Raw genomic sequence first — 25,560 nt, 5'->3', positions numbered from 1 at the left:
CTGGCACCAACAACCATGCCACGTTCAAAGGCACTCAAATCACCTTTCTTCCCCATACTGATGCTCGGTTTGAACTGCAGGAGATTGTCTTGACCATGTCTACATGCCTAAATGCACTGAGTTGCCGCCATGTGATTGGCTGATTAGAAATTAAGTGTTAACGAGCAGATGGACAGGTGTAGCTAATAAAGTGGCCGGTGAGTGTATATATGCAGTATCTGTGTGTATATGGTGTCTGTATACACTGTATGTGAGTATGTTGCATATGGCACTGTATGTATGTGTATATGCACATGAGTGTATAAATGTGTGATTGTAACTCGCATGTGTGAGTATAGTAATATGTATATTTTTTAAGTGGGAAGGGGGCCCCATGCAGTAGCCTGCTAGGGGGCCCTGTCTCTCCCAGTTACGCCACTGACTATGACCTATGGCATCAGGTAATGAGGCGCACATTGCATGTAGCATAAGTATAGGTATAGTCACATCAGGGCAGGGGTGACTACATACCTACGTAAATCTCCCAATATGTAGTCTGAGTTATAAGCAGTAAGGGATTATACATCACCACTATACACCAATTTATACATGAGTAGAATATTTTCTAGTTCTGGCATGAGAAGTTATCCCTGTGATGTTGATAGAGCAGTGTGCCCCCTGTATTGGGGCAGGGGGATGCTGCAGGTGACAGGGGCTCTGCTCTGGATGGAGCTCTGCTTGCACGGGGCGCACACAGCCCCTGCACAGCCTCACACGCTGCTGCGGCCAAGAGAGGCAGAGCCTGGAGAGGAGAGGGAGCAGCCGCAGCTCCTGCCTGGTGTCTCTGGGCGGGTTCACTGCCACTAAAGCTTTTTATCTTGTTTATTGTCCCTGACGGCCACTTACTTGTATAAATTCTAAATATCCCCTGCCCTGACAGCACAAGGACCCCATGGCATGTGCAGCCCTGACTGTCTGCTGAAGCTGTCCTGGGGGTAGGGCTCTGCACCCTTCTTCATAGCCCTGAGCTGGGGTACATTACATTTCTGCTCTTCCTCCTAATGTGAGAAGACTTCTCATTTATTCTTTTGGACAGGACCCTGTGGAGCACAGACATCTTGAGCCAGGGCAGAGAAGCCTAGAGAGGACCTGGAGGAGAAGAAGACCCTGTGATCTGCACCAGGATGAGGCTGGCTACTCTGCTGGGGCTGGCACTGGGATTTACAGTGTTGCTCTCCTTCTGTGCCAGTCAAGGTGCTGACAAAGATGTGACATCTGATACAGTGAAGGAATCCAGAGCCAACAGAGCCAAGAGAAGAGGTGGAGGTGCTGGTCTGGGGCATGATGTCCTCAAAGGGTAAGTATCAGTCATTCACTGTAGATTTATGGGTGAGCCTGTGTCTTCTCAGTGTGCTATGTATTATTCTAGTTCTCCTATTAACCCCTGCTGTATGGAAGAAGTCATCTATCAAAGGATAGAAGGAGATAGATGAGATGATTATTATCATATTACATTCCCATTATATAGTTTGGGAATAAAAGCCACTTCATTTGGATTCACATATCTGGAGTGCTGCTATCTATCTATCTATCTATCTATCTATCTATCTATCTATCTATATATACACCTGTATGTCATTTATTTGTAGTATGTTTATTGGACAGTGGGTTTATTCTATATTAAGTAGCAAATTAGTAGTAATATGTATTTCAGTATTTATATACACATTGGGATTGGGATTCTAGCACCAAAGCAATGTCTTCATCCAGAGATACATAAGAGTCTTTAAACAGATGCAAATGTTCAGGTTTAAGTCTTTAATCACTAGGATGGGTTCTATATAATACAAACACTGGGATTTAGATGCTGTGTTATGTGGGTTACACAAAAATGGGGAGTGGACCTTTACATCATGGGTAGAGATTCAGTTCACTGATAGCTGTTCTACTCACTCATACAGTAATATCAAGTAACTGATCAGTACTTTTACTAACACACACATAGTATACTATATATAATATAATAAGATGACAAGATTGTCATATTAATATTAATGACAGCTATATATGACTATGCAAATACCTTCAATTGTGTAATCACACGCCCCAGCTTTTCAGGAACCTTCATTTATTTGGTAATAAACATATTGGAAGAGTTAGGGTAACATTTGTCAGAAATGCATTTGATACTTTAAAATCGTTTCCAAAATGTCATTTGTCAGTAACTGGGAAATTGCTAAGGGAAATCCTTATGGGGACTATGGTAGAGAATATTAAAATGACAGGATCTAGAGAGCTTATGCCAAAATATGTCAGCTATGTGCAAATTTTTTACTAACAGATAATAAAAGTCTCATGAATCTCAGAGTGAGCAGATTTTCCAAACACATTTGTTTACAACATGGTTGACGTAATCGAACATATTTTATCATTTGCGGTTGGATTCTCTCTGACATCTATTGCATCAGTTACTTACAAAGTATTTAAGTGAGGTGCATCCTAGGAGGAGAGCACTAATATCCTTGCAGGATTGCATTGAAAAAGTTAGTGAATTACTTAATTTCATTTAGAAAATTCTGGAGAATATTTCACTGTGTAAAGAAATATTTGGCATACATTATATATTGTGATCTCAAAACACATTGAAAAGAAATGGGCAGAATATATATATATATATATATATATATATACTTTAATAGGTATGTAAATGGATTGATAGATGCTGTATTATAGATATTTAGATAGGTAATACATGGATGATATATCAGTATATGGATAGGTACGTAGATTGATTGACATTAGATAAGTGGGATGTAATGTGGAATGTTTATAGGTAGATAGATAGATAATAGAATATTTATATTATATTATATCTAAACTTAGACAATTTAGTTCTTTTTGTATTGTAGTGAGCACTGTAGTCACTAGGGGGAGCTAAAATGGGTTTTACAAAGGTAAGTTTTATAGACGTAATGGTGTTCATCTTTGTGGAACATTGATGGAAAGTGTTGGCAAAGTTGTAAATAATGTGTATTGATCCTCCTCTAATGTTGGTCATGCTGTAGAGATGGCTGCCATTAGGAATATGATGCACTACAGCTGGTCTGTTCATACAGCTGTGTTTTATCAGGTCAGTCCTATATACATTCGAGGAACTGTGCCTAGAAAACAGTAGTTATAGTAACATAAGAGGCTTGCTAATTCCTCAATATGAAAGTAACCTCAAGATATAAACACAAGTGTATACCAAAAAATTGATATATTGTAAAGTCATACAATCCTTCCAGGCCCAGGAAACAGCTATCCCCATAACGGTATGTAATGTCTTCAGAAGCATCATATTTTGACTATATATGTAATAACACAGAATATGAGACTAGACTCTTCACTTACGGGCATCGCTCAAAGGGATTGATGATGGCCTATCTGTAGGATCATCGGTTCCTGACTGTTTGATCAGCTGTTCCTGAATAGTACAACTCCTGGTATTGCTTATAGGTTGCAAGCCATTTAGGTCTATTGGAAACCAGTGCAGTACCCGAAACCATCCCTACAAATAGTAAGGTGAATGAGCAGTATGGCACATACCTTGTAGTCAATACCAGTAGCAGTGCTCTCTAAGAACAGCTGATTTGCACAGTTCTAACTGTCAGATCCCCACAGATCTAAAATTGATGATCTATCCTTAGTATAGATGGTGAACCTTTTAGTGGCACAGTGCACAAACAGGAGACAAAAAGACACAAATTTATCACAAAGTGCCAACACAATTTAATCAGCAACTTATCGCTTTCTGCTCTGCCACAGCTTTCTAGTAAATTGGTGTCTTGAGGACACCAGTACCGATGAAAGAAGCAGGGGAAATTCAGATTATCCTTGTAGCTTCCACCCAGGGTCTCCTGGACCAGAAACAATCACGGGGCAGTGCTCCAATGATAGTCCTACCCTGTCCACACCACCTTTCTCCTGGAGACCCAGGAAGCTCTTCTGTCCATTGAATGGTTTTTCTTGGAGTATGTAGACACCAGGAAAAACATGTGAAGCACTTTCAGATGGTGCAAATTTAAGCAACAAAACCCTAGCATAAGAAAAGCCATGAATGGACAATAACACTAGCTACATAGTCTTAAATACCATGGATAACCCCATATCTTGTACTACTTAATTTATATAATTATACATGTAGAGATAGTGTAGGGCAATTGGAATTATTTTACCAGACTGTATCATTTCTTTTGACTATTTAGGTTCTCTGCTGTAAGGTGGTTCTGCACTGGACAGCAGACAACCTGGCCCATTTTTTTTATGGGAGTGGAATAAAAATAAGTCCAAAGTCAATGGGACTGCACAGAAGCCCGGAGCTTGGTACCCAGCATTTTTCGGATAACAGACAGGGGGAGTACCCAGAATTGGTTAATAAATAGAGAGGTAAAGTCGCATGAGTTATCATATGCCTGCCTAAATAAATAGGTTTTAAGAGCATGTTTGAAGCTTTAGAGGATGGGTATTAGTCTAATAGACCATGGTAGGGCATTCCAGAGAATGGGTGCAGCTCGGCATAAGTCATGGAGATGTGTGTGGGAGGTTTGAATTAAAGGAAACCTACCACTTCTGAAGGTAGGTATGAGATGCAAACACCGGGCACCAGCTCAGGGTGAGCTGGTGCCGGTGCTTAGTCTCGTTAGTGTTAAAACCGCGGTATCGCGGTTTTAACACTTTTTAAACTTTATAGTAGAAACTGCTTCGGCGCTGCGCGCGACCGTGCGCGCGCAACGCCTGCGGCATTTCCAATGTAGGCGCGCGCACGATCGTGCGCACGCAGCGCCAAAGCAGTTTCTGCTAGAAAGTTTAAAAAGTGTTAAAACCGCGATACCGCGGTTTTAACACTAACGAGACTAAGCACCGGCACCAGCTCACCCTGAGCTGGTGCCCGGTGTTTGCATCTCATACCTACCTTCAGAAGTGGTAGGTTTCCTTTAAGGAAGAGAATAATCTAAGATAACTGGTGGATGGCCTAACTTCTGTGGGACTCATGGCTGCAGGGTTGGCGTCTGGCCGGTACAGAAAGTTCAGAGAAAACTGCTCATGGCTAACTGTTTTAGACTATATTGATCTGCCAATTTCTAGGAAAATATTCAGTATGAATTAGGGTATTTATTTAATGTGATTTTCCATGGAACAATTAAAACTTCTTTTGGACCAGGGCCCACTGTGAACGGAATTGAACCTTTGTGATGAGGCAGCTTCATCACCAACCTCTCTTTGGTGTTCTCTGCATTGATGTAACAGAGAAAGGCCTGGTTTACCCATTGTACCATGCCAGCTCCTGACATCAGAGAGCCAGACATATAATCTGTTGTTGTAACCAGCCCCAAAGTTCCATTTCTGATCACAGCACTTCCTAGTTCTCTTGATAAACCCCTTAAATCTTGTGTTATTCAGAGAGTAGAAGTCCGGTAGGCTTTGTAAGTGATTGATAGCCTTCCATTTATGATTTTGCAAAAATAGGTAGTTGGAAGTTACTAGGTAGGAGTCCCCACTAAGCTCCTAAACTGAGGTTCAGATAAATAGATTATAAGTTATACTGAATATTTTCCCATAAACACAGTATATTAATGTGTGGTGTGGGATTTCAGGTTATTTAGGATCCAATGTAGAAATATGATGTTTGTATGCAAGTTGGAATAGAAGGATTTGAGTTGATCTGAGTGATGTCTATCCCAGTCACCAGCACGTTCAGCATACTGTAGTGCTAGTGATGAGACTTTGGGAGTACTTGTAAGTAATGTTTACGTTGGCTGAGAACTTTATCCACTGCTTAGAATGTGAGCAGCGATTCAGTGTGAACTTTCCGTTAACCCTGTTCAATGACAGAATCAGCAGTAACGGTATAGGTGGTGGGAGCAGAAGGGATAACCCAGTCATTCCAAACAGTGTAAGAGACTATCACAGTTTTATAGCTAAACAAGCTAGTAACATCCTTTTTATTTGTAATACATATACAGTACAGTAAAGTTTTATGTGTTACATGCATCTGGTCTGCAAAATTTTAATTTGTTACATGTTGAGAAATGAAGTCATTGATGCTCTCCGTGGACTTTCTTATCTAAACTGTCTTAGTTTTACTAGTGTTAGGCTTTTAAAATTCTTAAAATGTATAAAAGTTGCTGGCAGGACTTAATATTGGATTGTCTTATGCTTACTTAAGCATAAGACTCAAGATATACAACTGCATATACAACTATTATTGTTATCAGAATGCTAAACTACTTTAAATTATTGGAAATAAAATACAAAAATAGAAAAAACTTTCAGTGAGTTGTATACATGGTGGAGGAGGAGTGCTGATTTTGTGACAACAGAAGAGCCTGATGTTTGTTTATGCTTTTAGGTCTCTTTATCCACCCTATACATCTAATGAATATTGTTCCACTTCATAGCAAAGGGTGGCATCAACTAGGGCAGGGACTCTTTGTATAATTGATGTAAACTTGAGTGTAAACTTAGACTGTGTCAGGATCAGCGGTAGTGGTCCCACTGGACCACCATGGATGATGTCGTAAGCCGACACTTGGGAGCGGAATCTAAGAGACACCCTGTTTTCACCAGAGCCCGCCGAAAAGCAGGTTGGTCTTGCTGTGGCGTGGTACCACCAGGTCTGTCCTCAGGTGCGACTTTGTCCGTGGTGGCAGCCAAGGCTAGGTACAGAGTTTGCAGGCAAAGGTTGAGAATCACAGGAGCAGACAGGTAATGCTTTCTCAAAGGCATAAAGCACGAAGATTAGGCGGGGTGTGAAAGGAAAGGTCTGGCTTTACTAGAAGTCCGGGAGTGGCCACAAATTAAAGGTTCGCTGGTCCATTAAATCTTCAGGAGCCGGCGCGTGCGCCCTAGGAGGCAGGGACACGCACACTGGAAGCAGATTTGAGTTGGATTGCGTTGGTGAGTAAGCCTGGGTGAACGCTGGGGCGAAGATAGGGGGACTGGTGCACCTGCGACCCGGGACTTGGGTTGCAGGAGCACCTTTGACAGACTGGACAGTCTTAAACCGCACTTTTATTTGATAATGGATGATAAATTTATCTTAAGTAAAAGACTACAATAGTATAACTTTACACCTCCTATGTGTTGGCTGAGTAAATTAATAAAGTGGATGTGTCATCTGGGCCGCACAGTAAAATCAGTAAAAACAAAGTCCATAAGACAATAGTGCAGCTGTGTTTTTTGCTAATGTGACCACATCTGTAATTTTTTTCCAACTTCCTAGTACATAGCACAGGAAATAAAATTGTCTCACTATAAAGTACAATATGTCCTGCAGATTAAAATCCCTCAATCAGCCCTGCACACTGAAAAATTAAAAAGATATGGCTTGTGAAAGGAGGGGAGTCAAAAACCTAAAACACAAAAAAATGGGGCAGTTAGATTTTGCAGCACCAAATTATAATACCTTGTTACATACCACACTATTCCCAAAGTGCCAAGCCACACCCTCAATGGCTGCCCTACGTGGCAGATTACAACTCCTACGTTTTCATAAGCACCAGACTGTGCCACCACAACACTCCTTCCCTAAATCTGTTGTCTAACCATTTCTTTCTCTGCTGTCTGACATCTGTTGTCAATAAAACAATAAGGAGAAACATTACAGCAACAATAGTCTAAATAAAAGCACACACATCCCTGTTACATCCTTGGCTGCCTGGAACAACAGGAGGATGGAGAAAGTGTGGACAGAGTTGGGCATCCTTGGCTACCAGGGACTACCAGTGGAGTTAGAAGGTTTGGACAGAGCTGGATTATTATTGTCTCCTCATACATTCTACCTCTGCTCCACACAATCCCTCTCCCTCCCCTGCCTTCTCACTACACATGACAGGAAGTGTGGAGTGGTGGATGGAGCTGGATGAGTGTGGAGGAAAGGAGACTGAGACACAGGCACACAGCATGCTGCAGCTGTACTGCTCCCAAGATCATCACTCACCTCAGTAAGAAATAAAGTTTTAGAAAGTACTGAAATTATTCTAAATGCTGAAAGCTGCATTGTTGAAATAATCATAACATAGGCTATTTGAACCTGTCACCAGATAAAAATGACATCCCTGGTGACAGGTTAGCTTTAAATAACCAAGGAACTTCAAGGATGAGGGAACTTTTAAAAGGGTTGTCTCACCCTAGCCTTCCCTTCATCAGAGAACGCGGAGCATAGAGGCCATCATATAATAGGTATTCACTGCAAAGTTGTAGACAAATCCTTTGACTTTGACCAAAATGTGATGTTCATTTGAGGTGTTTTGTAAAAGATGCCAATTGAGTATATAAGCTTTCCTTGCTCTATACCTTACACTCACCTAATAAGGCGATGGAATATCACATTTGATGAAAGTAGAATATGACAGTACACCTTAGGGCTCATTCACACGGCCGTTTATGCGATATACATGGCATACCGTGTGTGAATGTACCCTTAAAGTAGATATTTATAAGGATGCCAGTGCACACACTGCAATCATTTTTAAGTTAGAGTATCTAGGAATCAAATGTGCCGAAATCTATACATTTTGCTCATCTTTTGTTTTAGTGAGTAAAAACTGAATCTACTCCTGCAGTGAGCAAGTGTAAGACATTCCATGCCTTAAATAATATTGTCTGAACCTTTCTAATCATCTACCAGTTAACTACTCCCATTTTTCTCAACCTTATTCAAAAGTAGACCAAGGACATAAGTATTAATTCAAATGAGTCTTTTTTTGGTGAAATGTTCTACTTTTCAGACCAAAACATCATTGCTAAATTCCCCCATATAAACTTCAAATGAATTATGGACATTCATTATCTATTGGCGGGTACCCTAACATGGTTGGCTACATCATTGAGCTATAAAACACCTGTGTGCATGAGACTACTTTTTGCCCTTTAGGTTACCGAGAGATAACATTTTTAGTCTTTAGCTGTATTTTGTAGTTTATTCTACCAACATCCACACAGAAAGTGGCTGTTATTTGGGTTGGTTTTATGCTTACGAGAAAGTACATCTCTTACTGTGTGCAGTACATTTGTCCAGAACCTAGAGATAATGTTTTACAGCTGAAGTGTCATGCTTTTGTTGAAATAGGCGACTAGATGTACATTTTCATGCTGCTGCGTAGCTAGATTGTCCTCAGATAACCTACTGTATCTCTGGGAGTTTTCCTGCATCTTTAGTATGGGGAGACTCCTTATAGTGCTACCACTTGGGAATGTTGTGCTTTTGACACCCTTGGCTCACAGGACTGTCAAACCTATTCTCTAGCCGAACATTAAATAAAAAGGACTTTTAAAAAAATCTTTGGCTTCTAATCCAACAGCTGGATAAACTCTCAATGGAGCAATGTTTAGATCCTCATGTGATATTTTGAAGAGATACACCCTGGACAAGCTAAATAATCACATTTTAGGAATGGTTTCTTTCCAGATAATTTTCATACTTACTTATATGACCTCAGATGTTTTTTTTCTATTATCTGAATTGTTCAAGTATTTAAAAGAGAGCATACATTAAGACCGCTACAAGCATGATGTGATGTATTATGAGATTTCTAGATATCATTGTTCTTGCCCTAAAGCCATGAATGGAGTGGTAGTCACACATGCACACCACTACTCCATTCACATGGACCACTCGATGTCAACCAGAGGCATCACTACAATGTTTGGATAACTGTGATGAGCGTAATATTTGTGCTCAGCATTGTAGAAATTCTCTGGTATTTTCTTACTTTCAAAATAATTTATTTTTCAAAATCAAGTTTTAAATCCTCAGCACCACTATAATGCCAATGGTGTTTGAAGAAAGTTGTTCCACTATTAACACATTTAATGGCTTATTCAGATAACCCTGTTAGTACTTTATTATATAGACCATATCACATCCTGGCCTCTCGTGTACAAATTTGGAGAAGATAATAATACAACTAATAAAGCACTGCACTTTTAGCTATCCCAGTAATGTATTATGTAGAAAGAAATCTGTCCATGGCAATGTGATGTCACACAGGTGCAACTAGAACAGTTTTGCTCACCCCCTGTGAGCAAAACCCGCTCCATACCGGCTTCATACCCGCTCCATACCCATACCCGCTCCATACCCTGTGAGCAAAACCCACTCCATACCAAATCGCTCCATACCCATTAGACACAATAGTGGCTATTAGATGACAGGGCCACATGTGTGCTGCCATCTTTGTTGCAGATGGCACCCCCAATGACGTTGGCTATAAGAGCCGGGACCCTTACTAAAACTCCCATGCCTGTTATAGCAGGAGCCTGCCGTCTGCTGGCTTTTTTACAAATCCACTGATTATATAATTTACTGCAATACACTAGTACAGCAGTATATTGTATAAGTGATCAGCCTAAGAGGCTTCAAGTTTTATAGGGGGCAAAGGATACAGTAAAAAAAAAAAAATCTTACATTTTGAAATCACTCCTGTTTCCCTAGAATGCAAAGTAAAAAAACAAATAGAAACATGTCAGGTATTGCCATGTCCCAACGGTTCCAAGCGATCAAAACATAGAAACAATTATTTCTGTTGGTAATGGAAAATACCACCCAAATGTCTGAATCAACCTTTTTTGCCATTTTGCAATGCATACAAATTTGAACAAAAGGTATTCAAAAGGTTGTAGAGTCTACAACATGGTAACAATGAAAACGTCAGCTCCTCCCACAAAAAATTACACATTACACATGTCCGTACACTGAAGTACAAATTGTTATGCAGAAAATAAACCTTGTACAACTCTATACACAGAAAAATAAAACGGTTATGGATTTTTTATAGGTGGGGTAAAAAACAGAAACATGAAATGGAAAATGTCTATTGGTGACTAGGGGTTAATGGAGGAGAACCACTATTTTTTTCTAGTAAATTAATGGACACCATAGCTAAGCCTGATGGCCCCATGTAAATCACTGATGTTTTCATACAAAAGTCTCCTGGCCCATAATCACAATACCATGTTCTGACTTTAGATTTGAGAAACATGATGCATGTCACTGTATGTGCTTGAGATGCTTATAATCATTTGTCTCTAACTGTTATAGATCTACATTGTACAAAGACAGAGGCGGGTGTGGTAACAGTGGCCATAGCCTGATATAAGGTCATAAAGGACTGACTGATAAAATATGCTGCAAAGAGAAAAACCTTACCAATCATAAAGGATGATTTTTTTTTAAAATTAAATAATAATTAAATGGGTTTTCCCATGAGCACAAGTTAGAGGACCCCACAGATCATGACAATGAGGGGTCCAATGGGGTCCCACATACCTTGTCAGACCCCTCCCTCAGATTAATGAAACAGAGCGGACATGTACGGAGCGGACAAGGAGTGCAACGGATGTACATGGTACCCCATCGGACTCTTTGTTTTTTGTGATCTGTGGGGGTCTCATCACTGAGACCCCACCGTTCAGCAAGTAAGACCCTATCCTATGGATAGGGCCTAACTTATGTTCATTGGAAAACCCCTTTAAGTATATGGCTCACATTTACCAATTGTTCATAAACCATACAGTAAGCTGGCTACTGCTGCTCAACACCAACTATTAGAAAATTCTTTAATCCGGAAGATGGGAAAAGGTTTTCTTGTGTCAAATTACAAGATAAGAATAAGTCACCATCCAGACGTCTCCAGTGTGTGTTTCCTATCTTCTCTACCTTATTCTACCTGTATTCCAGATCCCCAGCGCTCCTTCTATTGAAAAGAATAGTTGCACATAGCGTAGCCTGTCCACAGTTCACATAAAAATCTTTAATTCATCACAGTCACATTTTAGCAGTTTAAAAACAGCAATTACAATCCTGTATTCATACATGAGCTAGCCAGAACGACTGGCTCAGGGTTTTGCCTCCAAGGCTTCTTCTTCCAGGGCAGCTTAGTGTATTGTTAATGTTTTATCTCTTTAAATATCGGACATTGCCATCTGCCCAGGACTGATCTGCCCTTTCAGTGTGTGAAGTGATTGCACAGAATTAATACATTGATTTAAAGCACCCACTCTCTTATCTCTACTAGTCAATGAGAATTAGCCATGTGAATGTGATTGTGAACAATCCCTGCTTTCCACCGACATTCACTATTAGGGAAGAGAAAGAACACCCAAGTTAAATGTTTATCTGGTAACAAGGAAATTGGGTATTCTATATGCATTTTTGGTTACCCTAAGGCTCGTTGCCCACAAGCGAGTTTGATCTGAGAAAAACGCTTCATGTGCTGGAGGGGTTTCCCGGACCACTGGACAGACAAGCTGAGTTCAGTCCAGTGATACCAGGTGCAGTCCAGGGAATCCCCCCAGTGCACAAAGCATTTTTCTCCCCTGTGGGTAACTCACCTTATTGTAATTGCAGTGGACTTTTGCCTTGGAGATTTACTGTGGTTGTATATCCTAATCATGACATTTACAGATTTAAAGAGCATTTTCTTTTACTTCATTATTTTTGCAGTCACAATGTAGCTATCTCACTTCAGAAACAAACGCTGGCAGCTCAGTGATGGCAGGAACAAAGATCTTACACAAGACCACTGTATAAAAAAGTAGATTAGCCCGAAATTGTGTGTTTATTTCCTGTTGCTTATTTTAGCAACAGGAAATACATTGCATGATTTTGTAGCATGTAAGGAGTTAAAGGTCCCTGAAATGACCAGTTGTCTGTAATTTTTTAATGGACCTTGTTGTGCCTGGGGAGAGTCCAACTCATTAAGTTATAGCTGAGTGCGAGCATCCTGGACTCATTAAAATACTGCTGAGCTGGACAGAATTTGGGCCATGGTGACCGTTAATACCTCATCAGAGTTTTTTATTTTCTAAACTCCCAGGCACAGCGTCCGTTCCACTTGTCTTTCACCAACCAAATAATGTGTCAGTTACATAAACCTCAGAAAGCCTACACTTTACGGCAGCTACCTGATTTTTTTTTTTGCATGAGTAATGATATTAGATTGAATACAAAGCTTAGTCCTTTTTCCTATGACATAAAGAAATGAACATCTGTTTCTATACTTGACACTTTAATGCCTTTGAAACATATTGGTCTAATATGCTGCTTTTGTTTTTAAGACCCAATGTTTGTGGATCCAGATACAATGCCTACTGTTGTCCTGGGTGGAAAACGTTACCAGGAGGAAACCAATGCATAGTCCGTAAGTTTCCATTTTCTTATTATTTCCTTACCTTCTTATACTGAATTCTGCTGACATAGAGCATTTCTTTGGAGCTACAGCCATATTAAAAGTAAATAGTTGTAAGTATCAGGTTTTAACCCCTGCTTGTCTTTTCAACCATCAAAGGGTCATGTTTGCTTCTGGTTTCCAAATAGGGATAATCTGCCCTGTATTTTTCTAGACTCAAAATATGGTTGTTTTTGATGCAGAATGTAAAAATAACAGAATGATTAATGGGGTTTTCTCTTCTGGGCATTGACATTTAATATAATTATTCTGCCACATAAATACATTTCTTCAGTTGTATGTACTTTCATCAAAGCAATGTACCTGTGTGAAGATAATTTCCCATAAATTAAGCCATACATTATCCTTAGAAATGAAGGACTGCTGTCCTTGGATGCAACCAAGAGGAAGTGATTGCACAAAGAAATAAATTGTTTTCCTATTTGAAATGGGTGGGAGTTACTGCATTTAACACAATCGTACTGTGACAATGTATGCTGGATACAAGTGGTTGGGCAGTGCCTGGCAGCCACTGCTGCCAGGGTTCAGGGTGGTTGTATCCAAGGATAACTATGTCCAGGACATTGCTACATTAATGGAAAATTATATTCACACAGGTAAATTCTTTTAATAACATGCAATTGAAGAAATGTATATATGTCAGATTAATTAAATGTATATGCCCAGATGAGAATACCCCTTTAAGGTGAAATATTGGGGCACATTTACTTACCTGTCCTGACGCGTTCCTCGAAAGTGCATTGTCCGACGGAATGCACTGTGCAGCGATTCACTAAGATTGTGCACCCGATATCCCGCATGTGTCACTTCCCCGCTCAGGTCCGTTGGAGTTCACCTTCTTCCCGGTGTATGTAAGTGCTTGATCTTGCGACACAATTTCAAAGTTAAATCCTACGCTCAGTCTGAATCAGTCGGATCGTCCAACGGCCACTCCCCCTGATTTCTTTCCCATGAAAGTCAGCGCAGCTGCGCTACAATCCGATTGTGTGCGACACAATCCCCAGTTAAATACCCAGTTAAGGGTACATTCACCGCATACCGCCGTGTGCTGGAGAGGAGGAGAAGGCGGCCCCTCCTCCCTCCATAGAGAATAGCGGCGCACGGCCGCACACACGCCAAAAGATAGAGCATGTGGCACCGCATCTGCGCCGCGCCGCTATTGCCGTCTATGGGGACGTACATGTGAATAAGCCCTAAGTCACAGCGGCACAAATCCAGAAAACATCGGAAAATCGGACTAAAGTGCAATCCGTGGACCCTTAGTAAATAAGCCCCATTGTGCTCAAATCAAGACTTGCCAGGAATGTAATGGGGTTTTCCCATCTAACTGGACAACCACTAGTGATTGGGGATATGTTAAATAAAAAGTAAGAATACTGTACCACTATATCGAAGACTTGATCAGTCATGTCTTTGTTATTATACCACCTTAAAGGAAACCTACCACTTGAAGTGGCAGGTTTCTGATGGAAATACCGGGCACCAGCTCAGGGTGAGCTGGTGCCGGAGCTTATTTTTGTTAGTGTTTTAAACTGCGGTATCGCGGTTTAAAACACTTTTTAAACTTTATAGCCGGCGCAGGGAGGTACGCGCTCGGCGCTTACCATGCGTGCGGCTCTCCTTCACTTCCTATGTAGTTGCGCGCATGGTAAGCGCCGAGCACGTACCTCCCTGCGCCGGCTATAAAGTTTAAAAGGTGTTTTAAACCGCGATACCGCGGTTTAAAACACTAACAAAAATAAGCTCCGGCACCAGCTCACCCTGAGCTGGTGCCCGGTATTTCCATCAGAAGCCTGCCACTTCAAGTGGTAGGTTTCCTTTAAGTCCTTACCTTTATTAATCATGTGCTTCCTCCAACCTCATTGATGTCTTCCTGTGCCCATGTTCTGATTTTACATTGGACTAAGCAATTTTATAAATCATAACTGAGTTTACTTTTCATAGCTGCAAATCTGTAAAATAATGTACTTATAATTGTTTCAGACCGGAAAGCTCCAGCTAGTGGCCAGTTATGGATATCCAGGGATAAATCTTCACACACCTGCTACAATAAACACCTTTTAACCATTGCACATAAGATTGGAACTTCCTCAATGTAATGCGAGAACTAGAACATAGAAGGCAATCGCCACTAATGGCAACAAATCATTGTTCATCATCTCCACTATTACACGACATCATCTTTTTTCAGCACATATCCTGCACAGATGTTACTGCTCTCCATAAATTACGAAGCCCTAAACGGGAAGCAGACGTCCTGCCTCAGCATATTTATATTACATGCAGGTTACACCCTCTAAAAAATGTTCACTAAATGTCAAGCAGACAGACCTGTAGATTTTGGTTATCAAAAAATGTCTTTGCGTTTGTAGAAAGTATTTTGTATTGATTTGACTTGATTCTTTCTATCACATTTTCATGTAGAATAAAATAATCTTTCAATTTACATTTACCGGTATTATTTAAAGTGCAAATCTACTCGTCCAAATTCTCAAGAATCCTTTGCGAAAATATCAGTCTGCGCTAGGGTCCCAACTAATGACGGGTCACACTTATGCCATATTCTTATATCTGTTAATGATATATCTAGTGAACATTACTCAATCTTTTTAATAACATTGGGGAAGTTGACTCATTAAGGAGGGAGAAGGGGTGAGCGCTCTTCATCCCTCACCTCTCTATTGAAAGCTGACCATACTATGACTAGGTGCCATGGATGTCTGTGGGGGCAGTGATGTATCACCAGCCCCCAAACGTCCATCTGCATGAGGCTTAAAGGGAATGTATCACAAATGTTTTATCTTTTGAAACCTTAAAGTGAAATCTATCACCTTTTTCTTATCTGTTTTTATTTGCTGTTTGTAGTTGTTTCTTTTCATTGTATGTACATGATTATGGGGGCTGCCATGTTGCCTCTTCTCTGTTAACAGCATTTTATGATATGCTTTACAGCAGTCCCCTGACCATAAATAATAATACACTAGAGAAGTTCAGTGAGCTTTTGGGATAGGTTTCAAGGGATTTGCTTTACATAAACGAGAAAGGTAGAAAGCTGTAACATCTCCTATTATCTGTAGTGAAGCAATAATGTTGGATTGTATAGCGGCCTTATCTTCTAATGTAATCCTGTGTGACAATTACCGCTGCAAATAACACTAACAGAACTATTCTTCTCATTCTATTATTGATGGAGCTGGCTACTATTACAAAAATGTACCAGTATAGGACCCGAATAAGGTTACCCATATAGTACTTACCCCGGTTACATATGTGTAAAGTGACTGGTAGCAGGACTCGGGACTTCCTATGATACCCTGTGTCCTTCTGGCTTCTGGCGGATGGAGGGGGTGTACAGAAATTACTATACATAAGCACTCCCATAGCAATGGTTGAAGGGGCGTGCTAAGGACATCCTCCATCTGCAGGAAGTTACACAAACTTTACCATGGTGTGCTAAGTACTTAATGGGTGACCCTATTCTATTCTGTTAAAATGTACTTGCCAAACCCTTTAAGCTTAGCGTGCAGTTATACTTGCAGAATCTAATACTTTTTTAAGCAACAGGAAAAATAAAAAGAAGAATTATTTTAAAATATACTGAATATAAAACGTTTTGGTGATACATTCCCTTTACCCACAATCACATGGGACAATAAATATGCATTTATATTTATGCTAATGATTCCAGTATGACTCTCCTCATCTCCACCTATCCAATCCAGGCCCATTTTATTACACAGTAATTTTCATCTTAAAATGATTTTGTGACATATCAAATAAACATTGAAAACGATGGAGTTTTAGATCAGGGTAGGAATGTTTTTTTATGCAATGCTGGGTTTTGCCTTAGGCAGATGGTGTTTGTTTGAATTGGATTTCTGATTTATATACATTTATATGCAATAACCTACATCTAGTATTTTCATATTTTTTTTATTGATGTAAATTTATTTTAGGGTTGTTAAATAAAAAGTGTTTGTGTTTTTCCAGCTATTTGTCGTCATTCCTGTGGAGATGGATTCTGTTCACGGCCTAATATGTGCACTTGTCCAACCGGGCAAACAGCACCATCCTGCGGATCTAAATCAAGTGAGCTTTTTACTGTATTATATGCCAATAGAAATCTATAACAATAATCTATGTAACTGTCTATACATATATTAAAGGTCTCATAATCTCTACAGTATCTATTATTAGGGGTATCCTTGACTTATACAGGAAAGGGATTCATATGAACATAGACACATACTATTTACTATATTAGCAGTGGACATATAGCACTTACTTGTGCCGATGTATCGAGCCCTGTGCATTTTTTGTACAAAAAAAGCCTTAATTCCTGGCACACGCTAAAGAATTTGTGACTTTTTGCCCCGTATATGACACTTTTTAAATATATAGGCTCAGCAGGGAACAAGGCAGGCCATGCCTCAGACTACCAAGTATAATCTAAAAATAATTCCATTTCAGTGCACAAAAGCTGCCCCAGAATTACGTAGTAATTTTGTCATTGTTGTGCTCCAGGTTCACTGATGATTAAGACTGCCGCTCAACATGCTAAAAGAGTTTAAAATGGGCCTGAATGCCTTTTCTGAGTTCACTGATTATGGGGCACATTTACTTACCCAGTCCAGTCACGATCCAGTGGCGGGTTCTCCGGCGCTGATTCGGGTTCTGCCGGGATTCACTAAGGTCCGTGCGCCGATATTCACCAGGTGTCGCTGCTGTGCCGAGGTCCGCCGGAGTTCACCTGCTTTTTTCTGGTGTATGTGAGTGCTTGATCTTGCGACACAAATGGCTTTTTAAATTCCGCGATTTTTCCGAATCCTTCGGGTTGTCCGATTTCTGTCGCGTGAAAGTCGGCGCGATTGCGCCAAAAATCGATCGTGTGCGCCACAATCCCGTGAAATACAGCGCAAAGAGGAAATATTCGGGAAAAACCCGACGAATTCGCGGCTGCGGACCCTTAGTAAATGTGCCCCATTATGTTATTGCTAGTAGATCTCTGATGAACGGTCAGGATCCAAATTTTGAATTTGAGCAGAATTTTTTTTTGCTTTTATTGTAAACAACACTGCAGAGAATTGGCTAAATGGATGAATATATGAATATGAACTTTTGTATATGAGACCTACATATACACCTTTTAATACAGGCAGTCCCTGGGTTACGTACAAGATAGGTTCTGTAGGTTTGTTCTTAAATTGAATTTGTATGTAAGTCGGAACTGTAAATTTTATAATTGTAACCCCAGCCAATTTGTTTTGATCTCTATTTATTTTAGCTTAGGGCTAAAGTACAGTAAATTACCAACATCCAGAGGACTGTTTGTAACTAGGTATTGTCTGTAAGTTGGGTGTTCTTAAGTAGGGGATCACCTGTACACCATTTCTCTGAATTATATTTGATCTCTCCTTGAAAATGGGCCTTGGGCTTCTTAAAAATGATTGTATTAATAAGAATGGATCTGTAGGAAGCCCCGGGATGGGTAGAGCAGTTTGCCATATCCGTTTCTATTTTCATGTCAACAACACTATGGTAATTACAAGTCTGGTTATTTTTTATGTACCAGCAGATACAAATTCCCCATTGAGAGGTATTATATAAGAATGCTTAACCATAATGTAGAAGATCAGACAAAATGAATTGCATCGCTTTGCAAGTGAAAAAGTGATCACTCACAGTAATTTGAACTACTGATTTTATAAGCCCTTAAGTATATTTCCACATCCTGCAAAGTGGTTAAAGTGTATAATAATCACTGAAAAATTACACAGTCAAGTAAACATACTCTAGTAATTGGCCTCATCATCATTTTGGACAGTCTCCAAGATGCATGCTGAAAATAAAAAAAATATGTCTAATACAGCTTTAAATACTCTGAAGCCAACTGTGTTCATCCCTCCTCTAGATAAAAAGACTCAGTGGAAATATCATAGACAACATAAGAACAAATGTAGGAAATGTCATATTAAGGGTTCATGTGAGCTTGTTTTCCGTTTCAGAAACGTGTCTTTCTTCCAGCTTGGAAAAAGTATTCTCAAACCATGTCTTAGGCGTCTGTTCACTCTTCTAATCTAAACTACAGTTCAAAGTATGTGAATGAGCTTGGTGGGAATGGAATTAAAAGTTGGCAAGAGACGCATTAATTGAAATCAGTTTTCTTCAGTTGATTTCCTACCCTACTTCTTGGATGATATCATTTCCTATACAACTCACAAATCCAAATATTTCCTTCAGTTAAAGAAAGCTATCTAAGACAATTTTTATTTTTAACTTATTTTTACTTTTTCCATGCACGGCTTCCCTTTCTCATCTTGTTGTTATTTATAACAGGAAATATAATGTGGATACAAAAGTATTGTTGCGTCTCCAGGGGTTGAATTGAGCAGAGCCAAATTTTAAGTGCGGCCTGCGCGCCACACACTTATTGACACCGACAAATTGCTACTGTGATTGGCTATGATTGGCCAGGGGTGTCCCACTAAACAATCAAAGCGATAGCTAGTATCTACGGGCATCACATTGCCAAATAGAAGGGGAAAAAAACAGGTGTACAATCCCAGTCTAATGACACACATGCCCCATAGAGTTAATGTAAAAGACAAAAAATTGCAGTGAATTATGAACATTTTTACAAAAATTAAAAATCAGATCGTAAAATATGAGTTAATAGTGAACATACTCATGAATTTATGCTCATGGCAGGCATATTTTGCTCTAAAATGTGTATAGTTGGCAGATTTTTATAATTTTGTGTTTCTAAAGTGTTGCATGTTATTAAGAGATCCTACTGTCTTATTTGTTAGAAGCCTAAAATGGTTGTCCAACCACCCAAAAAGGACTTCCTGGTTGGGACATCAGCTATGGTTACTGAGGCCAGTGCATTGAGGCCATTTACTTGTACAAGAACAAACAGTCCAAGCAATCAGGAAACAGAATCAGTGTTACTGCTTGTTCAGAGATCTATTGCAGAGCAAGAAAGGGAAGACACAGGGCTGGCAGTACAGAGCACTGGAATTATGCATCATCATAAGAAATTATCATACAGTAATCTGCTACACACCAAAGAAAAAGATATATGAAAACATGTTGCATCATAAAACATCTACATAGGAATAAAAAGATGAACACATGGCAACATAACAGTATGTGTACATATATATATATATATATATATATATATAGAGAGAGAGAGAGAGAGAGAGAGAGAGAGAGAGAGAGAGAGAGGAGGTGGTGTATGTGAGTCCATTGCTACTAGTAAAAGTGGAAAAAAAGATTCCGTGTCCAGCTTCATCCAAGATATTCCAACTTTATTTACGGCATAATGTTTAAAATCCAAAAGTGTTTAAACGCCAACGCGTTTCAAACGGTAGACCCGTTCTCAGCCATGACTAAGAACGGGTCTACCGTTTGAAACGCGTTGGCGTTTAAACACTTTTGGATTTTAAACATTATGCCGAAAATAAAGTTGGAATATCTTGGATGAAGCTGGGAACGGAATCTTTTTTTCCACTTTTACTAGTCTAACGCAGCCCTTGCAGTAGGGCAGTCTGTGCCTCGTTGGATTTCCACACATGGTTTGAGGTGAGCTGGACTTTGTTGTCGTTCTTCGAGTCCATTGCTACTACAGAATTTGCTCAATTTTAAAGTTTTTGCTCAATTTTATTTTTGAGGTATCTGAGAATTTCCTGTGCAAAAACATTGCAAAAAGGCAGAAATTGAGCAGATGTTAAACATACGTGCAACTGGTGTAGTCTATTCCCACACAGCACACACATCAGAAGGCATTTAACACTGCACATACACCGGACTGTTGGAAACCTGACAGTCTAAGACATAGACAACTGCTCAAAATCCTGCCTAATGATAAATCTCCTCCTTAGACTGTGTTTAAACACAACCAGCTCTGCTACATACTTTTCCTGGGGCAGTATGCATAGACTGCCTCCTTGAAATTTGATGACCTGAAGCATGTGATCAGTCACATGGCCCTGGAGGTTTCTTCTTATTGCTGGAAATAGTCAGGATATTCTCCTGCAACTAACAAGCTACTGATCGAAAGTGCACGCCTCTCCTAGTGCCCAACAAGATCCATCCACCCTCTCACTCATCTCAAGCTACAGATAGGGATTTCCATTGGAACCAATCCAAACAAACGTAGAGTGAGCACCCAGGGGACAAGGTAAAACCCCTGCTAGCAGGCTAACAGCTTCAGATAGCTAATGAGAGTAAATTAGAGAGAATTGCTTATTTTAGCTTAGTGCAGAGCTAGGCAAAAGTATTTATACTATACAGTTGTTCTTTAAAGGAAATCTACCATAAAAATCAAGCATTATAAACCAGGTACACTTACTCATAGATCCAGGCACTGTGACTGTGGTAATCTTCTTGTATGTGTTATTCATGGCCTCTTCCTTTTAAAATCAACTTTTAGAAATATGATAATGAGTCAGAAGGGCTCTGGGAGGTGATACCAGAGCCCCTCCTTGCCGCAGCTTCACAGGCTGTTGGTGTGTCCAAACAGCAATTCCTTCCTCTGACTGTGTGCTGAAACTTCCTTTGTTGCTAAAAGACATAGTGCAAAGAGAGGAGGAAGCGCTGGAGAGTAGGGGCGAGGGTGAGATATTGTAACTGTGGATCTACAGCAAGGAGGGGCTCTGGTAATCTACCTTTTACATGTCCTCCATATGAAGGCTGGCAGCCTGATGTTCCAAGGAAGTTGTGAATTTTTATTCTTTCAGTCACTGGCCTCAACGGTGACATACTGTTCACGAAAAAGGCCACTGCTGAGACTCTGCCATGAAAAAAACTTAGCTTATCCAGTACTGGTCCTGCAAGAATTGCAAATATGGGTGCTGTAAGGGGGGACCTGTAAAAGTTTACATACCATATAGGCTGAGTTCACATTACTCTCTCTAAGAGAACAGAGGTTTTAATTAAAAATTCCATTTATATTTATGTAAAGTTTATGTAATATGTTCAGTTTAGGCATGTATCCATTATGCATGCGTTTTTGGATGGAAAAAATTATGGAGGCTGCAGTTCTTTTTGTCTGTTTGCAAAAGAACACATGGATAACGGATGCCTTACCATAACGGTTTATGTAAAATTTACATAGATGTCAATGGGATACATTGAACTGCCACACTTTACTTCTTTTATCGGAGGTAAGGAATGGAGGTTTACACCGTAGTGTAAACTTAGCCTTAGACATTTATTTAACTGTAGTATACAGCTGACAGCCCCTGTCCCCAACAACTTGTTTCTGCCTAAGGGGTGAAGTTGTTAAATGAGCATTGAGTGGATCCAAATCTTTGTCTGCATCCTAACTGCCTGGAATAATAAAGATCATGACATTCTTAGAGTTTTTTTTTATAGTATATTACTTTTGATGTTGCTTTTATATTATGTGATTTATTACTTTTCACTGTGTTCCATTTCACATGAGCGGTATTTGCATTTATTTGTGTGTAATGACTTTACATACTTCACTATCTAAGTTCCCAGTCTAGAATGTTGACGTTAGTCAAAGGGGCCAGAAGAATGCTCATTAGTCATGTTTTAGCCCAAAGTCATAACATACATAGACAATTTTTATTTTGCTGTTTTGGAAATTTACAACTTGTTGCTTTTGGTTAGTGAATGTGATGTAAATATATTCCATGTTCTCATCCACTATGAAGTTGAAAAGGATTCACTAATCCTATTTATGGTATTATCTAACAAAGGGCCTATGCTCTGTACTCTCTATATTATACACATCAAAGCTTCATTTATATAACCGTTTAAGAAGTGATTGGTTGAATGAACATTTCCTAGGTTCTGTCTGACCCAGAGCAGAGGTAGGATTTAGGTATAGGGTGATAGGTGAATTGTACAATGGAACTTTGTACTTATTTTTTTCCCCCCCAAAAATACTTATGATAACATCCATGTATAGTGGTAATCATTTCTATTGTATTAGGTTGGGATAAAGAAATCCAGAAAATAGTCTTTGAATAAGTATTTAGAATTCTGATCCTTCCCTGTTTTAGGCCCAATAAATATTTGTACAACTATCAGTTACCAGCCGTGATTCCCTCCTTGGTTATCCACACCATTAAAACTCAATAATTCATATTTATAGGTATAATTTAATGTTTCTGGCACTGCATGGGTCTGGGGTGGATACAGTCAAACAGACTAACCAAACTTTTTATACCACAAAAGTTCAACAATTAATTCCCTGACAAACCATAAGAATGTGTAGAATGTCTGGTCCATTCACTCTAGACACGTTTAATAGATGTGGAAGCTAGCATTGTGCCTAGGCTAAGGTTAGATAATAGTTGCACTGTATAAAAAGTTTTGTCTTAAGTTTGTCCTATTTTTCTCATAACATCAGACTCTGCATACTGTTATAATAACTCAAAGTTGTAGTTATCTTTTTTGGAAGATGAGGGGCATGATGACATTTTACTCTTTCAGGCAGTAGGAATAAGAATGTCTGGTCTTCTTTGGAAGTGAACTGAGAACAGAGAGGAGGAGTGTAAAGTAATCCCTATGCTCCTCACCTCCTATGGGTCTATTTCTGGTTTGGATAAGAAAGATGCATGAGCATTGCAGTGAGAGTTTAGTTTTATTTGACTGTTTAACCTTGTAACCTAAATGTGGAGAAACCGGGATAATTTAATTGCAACTACAGAAATAAACATAATACTGCCCCACTCGTAATCTCAGATCCTCACAAGACCTTCTGCTGCACTCTACTAGTACTCTTCTCACAGTTGTCTTCAGGACTTCTCCTGTGCATCCCCAATTCTCTGGGATACCCATCCAAAATATTTCAGACTGTTTCCCACATTCCATGCCTTCAAACAGAATCTGATTAAAGTGTTGGCGCCAGTTTTCTGTCTGATTTTGCACTAGAGAGAACATGCAAACTGCTTGCACAATGGTTGCACTGTGTCTGACAAGGCAAAAAAATGTGCACCTAAAGGGGTGTGTTACTGATTAGTCGGACTGTGCACCACAATTCTGCCCAGTGTGCGCCACAATTGTATCTGCACCACAATTCTGCAGCAGGAACAAAGTACACCAAAAAAGAGTACACACTTCCAGAGTTGTACAGGGGGCGTCAGATCCATGAAGTGTGATACAATTTATAAATCTGGTGCACCCTGCACACTTCACAGGTAAACTACACATGGCGCAGTTTGCACTGTTTTTGATAAATGAGGGCCAATTACTGCACTGTTCTGCTCCCTCACCTCGAGGGGCATTTATTATGGCCTTTCAAACGGAAAAACTTGCTGTTTTTTTTTCCTTTCTGCACCTCTTGCACCTGTGTTGGCGCTATAATATTGCTGTTTTTCTACATTTACGACTTGTTCTATTTTTGGTCACAAAATTTTGGCGCTACTTGTGAATCCACCACTTTTCTGGCGCTTCTATTTTTCAGACACATTTTTTGGAGCTGTTTGTGGAGCCAATATAGCCCAGCTAACCTTTCAATCCATGCGCCAATTCATGAATCCCTTGCGCTACAAATTTACATCCCACTAAAAAATATAGAACGGTTCTAGTGTCACCTTGCGCCAAAAATAAAAAAATGCCCCTCCTCTTGTCTCAATCTGCCCTCCCATGTAAATTCTGCACCTTCACTGGAAGGGTCCTTGTTCTCATCCTTATTTTATGTATGTGAACCCCTTATTGAATGTACGGCACCATGGAAATAATGGTGATCTATAAATAAATAATAATATTAAAAAATATTGGAGTTACATATGGCCACATTACCTTCAAGTTAAACAGAGGCCATGTGATTATAATGCAGATATTAACAGGCTTATTCTGTTGTATTATACGAGACATGTCTATAATGGACATATGCTTTTGATCTGAATAATGACAGCATCTTTATTTTACAAAACCCCACAGATCACACATCCTGCTATGGTCTATGGGTCTGTGTTGTTTTCTACAACTGAACATATATTATTACAGTATAGAGTTCAATTGGACTTTTTCAAGTAAAGACTCAAACACAGTAATAATTCATGTAGAATATTGGCCTATACATATATTGACTGTAGGTTATTCTGTTTGTGTACACCACATACCATGTGATATAGATAGTTATGTAATTCTCCTAGATAAAACTGCAGTTTAGCATTAACTGAATTGGCAGGAAAAGTTTAACACAGCATTCACCCATAGCCTCTTCACAGATATAAACTTTCCCAGCTGAATCCCCAGGACAAGTCTGTGAGCCGGAAGCAGAGCTTGCCAAGGAGATAAATTGTGCAGCATTGGTCTAGATAGCCAAGCATTAGTCAGGCTGAAGTATCTATTAAGATGTGGAGTT

At 39.7% G+C, this 25,560-nt stretch overlaps 1 protein-coding gene across 2 annotated transcripts in view; it reads left to right on the top strand.

The window, feature by feature from the left end:
* The first annotated feature begins 770 nt into the window (after positions 1-770).
* The window catches only part of FBN1 (fibrillin 1), a 152,195-nt gene continuing 127,405 nt past the window's right edge, over positions 771-25,560 (top strand). Inside the window, exons 1-4 of one of the 2 annotated variants that reach the window (XM_072148248.1) lie at positions 771-974; positions 1,076-1,336; positions 13,081-13,163; positions 17,202-17,300. In XM_072148248.1, coding sequence (XP_072004349.1) covers positions 1,164-1,336; positions 13,081-13,163; positions 17,202-17,300 — 355 coding nt within the window. In that variant the 5' untranslated portion in view covers positions 771-974; positions 1,076-1,163. Of the gene's footprint in view, positions 1,337-13,080; positions 13,164-17,201; positions 17,301-25,560 lie in introns of both variants that reach the window. The other variant, XM_072148249.1, reaches the window with a different exon arrangement.

This window comes from Engystomops pustulosus, chromosome 4 (assembly GCF_040894005.1).
Source record: "Engystomops pustulosus chromosome 4, aEngPut4.maternal, whole genome shotgun sequence".
In the NCBI taxonomy this organism is placed as follows: domain Eukaryota; kingdom Metazoa; phylum Chordata; class Amphibia; order Anura; family Leptodactylidae; genus Engystomops; species Engystomops pustulosus.
The sequence above is the reverse complement of the archived record's forward strand: the minus strand, read 5'-3'. Positions and strand labels throughout refer to the sequence as shown.